The sequence below is a fragment of the Apaloderma vittatum genome, unplaced genomic scaffold (assembly GCF_000703405.1).
Source record: "Apaloderma vittatum isolate BGI_N311 unplaced genomic scaffold, ASM70340v1 scaffold33030, whole genome shotgun sequence".
NCBI classification, from domain to species: Eukaryota; Metazoa; Chordata; class Aves; order Trogoniformes; family Trogonidae; genus Apaloderma; species Apaloderma vittatum.
The window spans coordinates 5,024-5,609 of NW_009694511.1; the positions used below are offsets into that span (position 1 = coordinate 5,024).

Genomic DNA, 586 nt, shown 5'->3' on the forward strand with positions numbered 1-586 from the left:
GCGTGTCACTGTGGTGGGACATCGTGCAGGGGTTGCTGTGGCAGGGACAGCAGGCAGGGTCCACCACGATGGGGCATCACACAGGTGGGGTGCCACAAGGGGGGATCGAGCAGGTGCCACCCTAAAGAGGAATCAGGCAGGTGCCACCACAATGGGGCATCAAGCAGCAGCAGAACCAAGCCTTGTCCCACCCCTCACAGAGCCCGAGTTGGTCAGCGAGGAGAAAAAGCTCCAGCTCTGGCAGCGAGGAGGAGGAGGAGGAGGAGGAGGAAGAGGAGGAGGAAGGCAGAGGGGAGCAGTCGGAGGACAAGGAGGAGGAGGAGACGACGAGGCCAAAGAGGAAGGAGAGGGAAGGCTCCCAGAAGGCAGCTCTGGGCAGGTACGCCCTGGAAAGACGGGGTGCCCTCAGCCAAACCTCAACTCCCCCGTCCTGAACCATGCTCTCCCCACAGCCCCAGTGAGGAAGAGGAAGAGGAAGAGGGGGCAAAGAAGGCCAAGAAGAAGAAGACACTGCAGGGGAGGAAGGGACATCCTGAGACCTCATCAGAAGATGCCAGTGCCTCTGAGAGCAGCACCTCGGGCTCCG

At 61.6% G+C, this 586-nt stretch overlaps 1 protein-coding gene across 1 annotated transcript in view; it reads left to right on the forward strand.

Annotated features, from left to right (window-relative positions):
- LOC104272725 (AP-3 complex subunit beta-2-like) overlaps positions 1-580 on the forward strand; it is a gene marked incomplete at its 3' end in the record, with an annotated part of 5,289 nt that extends 4,709 nt beyond the window's left edge. The window contains exons 19-20 of the mRNA XM_009867800.1: positions 203-379; positions 453-580. Of these exons, the coding sequence (XP_009866102.1) occupies positions 203-379; positions 453-580 (305 nt within the window). The remainder of the gene's footprint in view (positions 1-202; positions 380-452) is intronic.
- Between the last annotated feature and the right edge of the window lie 6 nt (positions 581-586).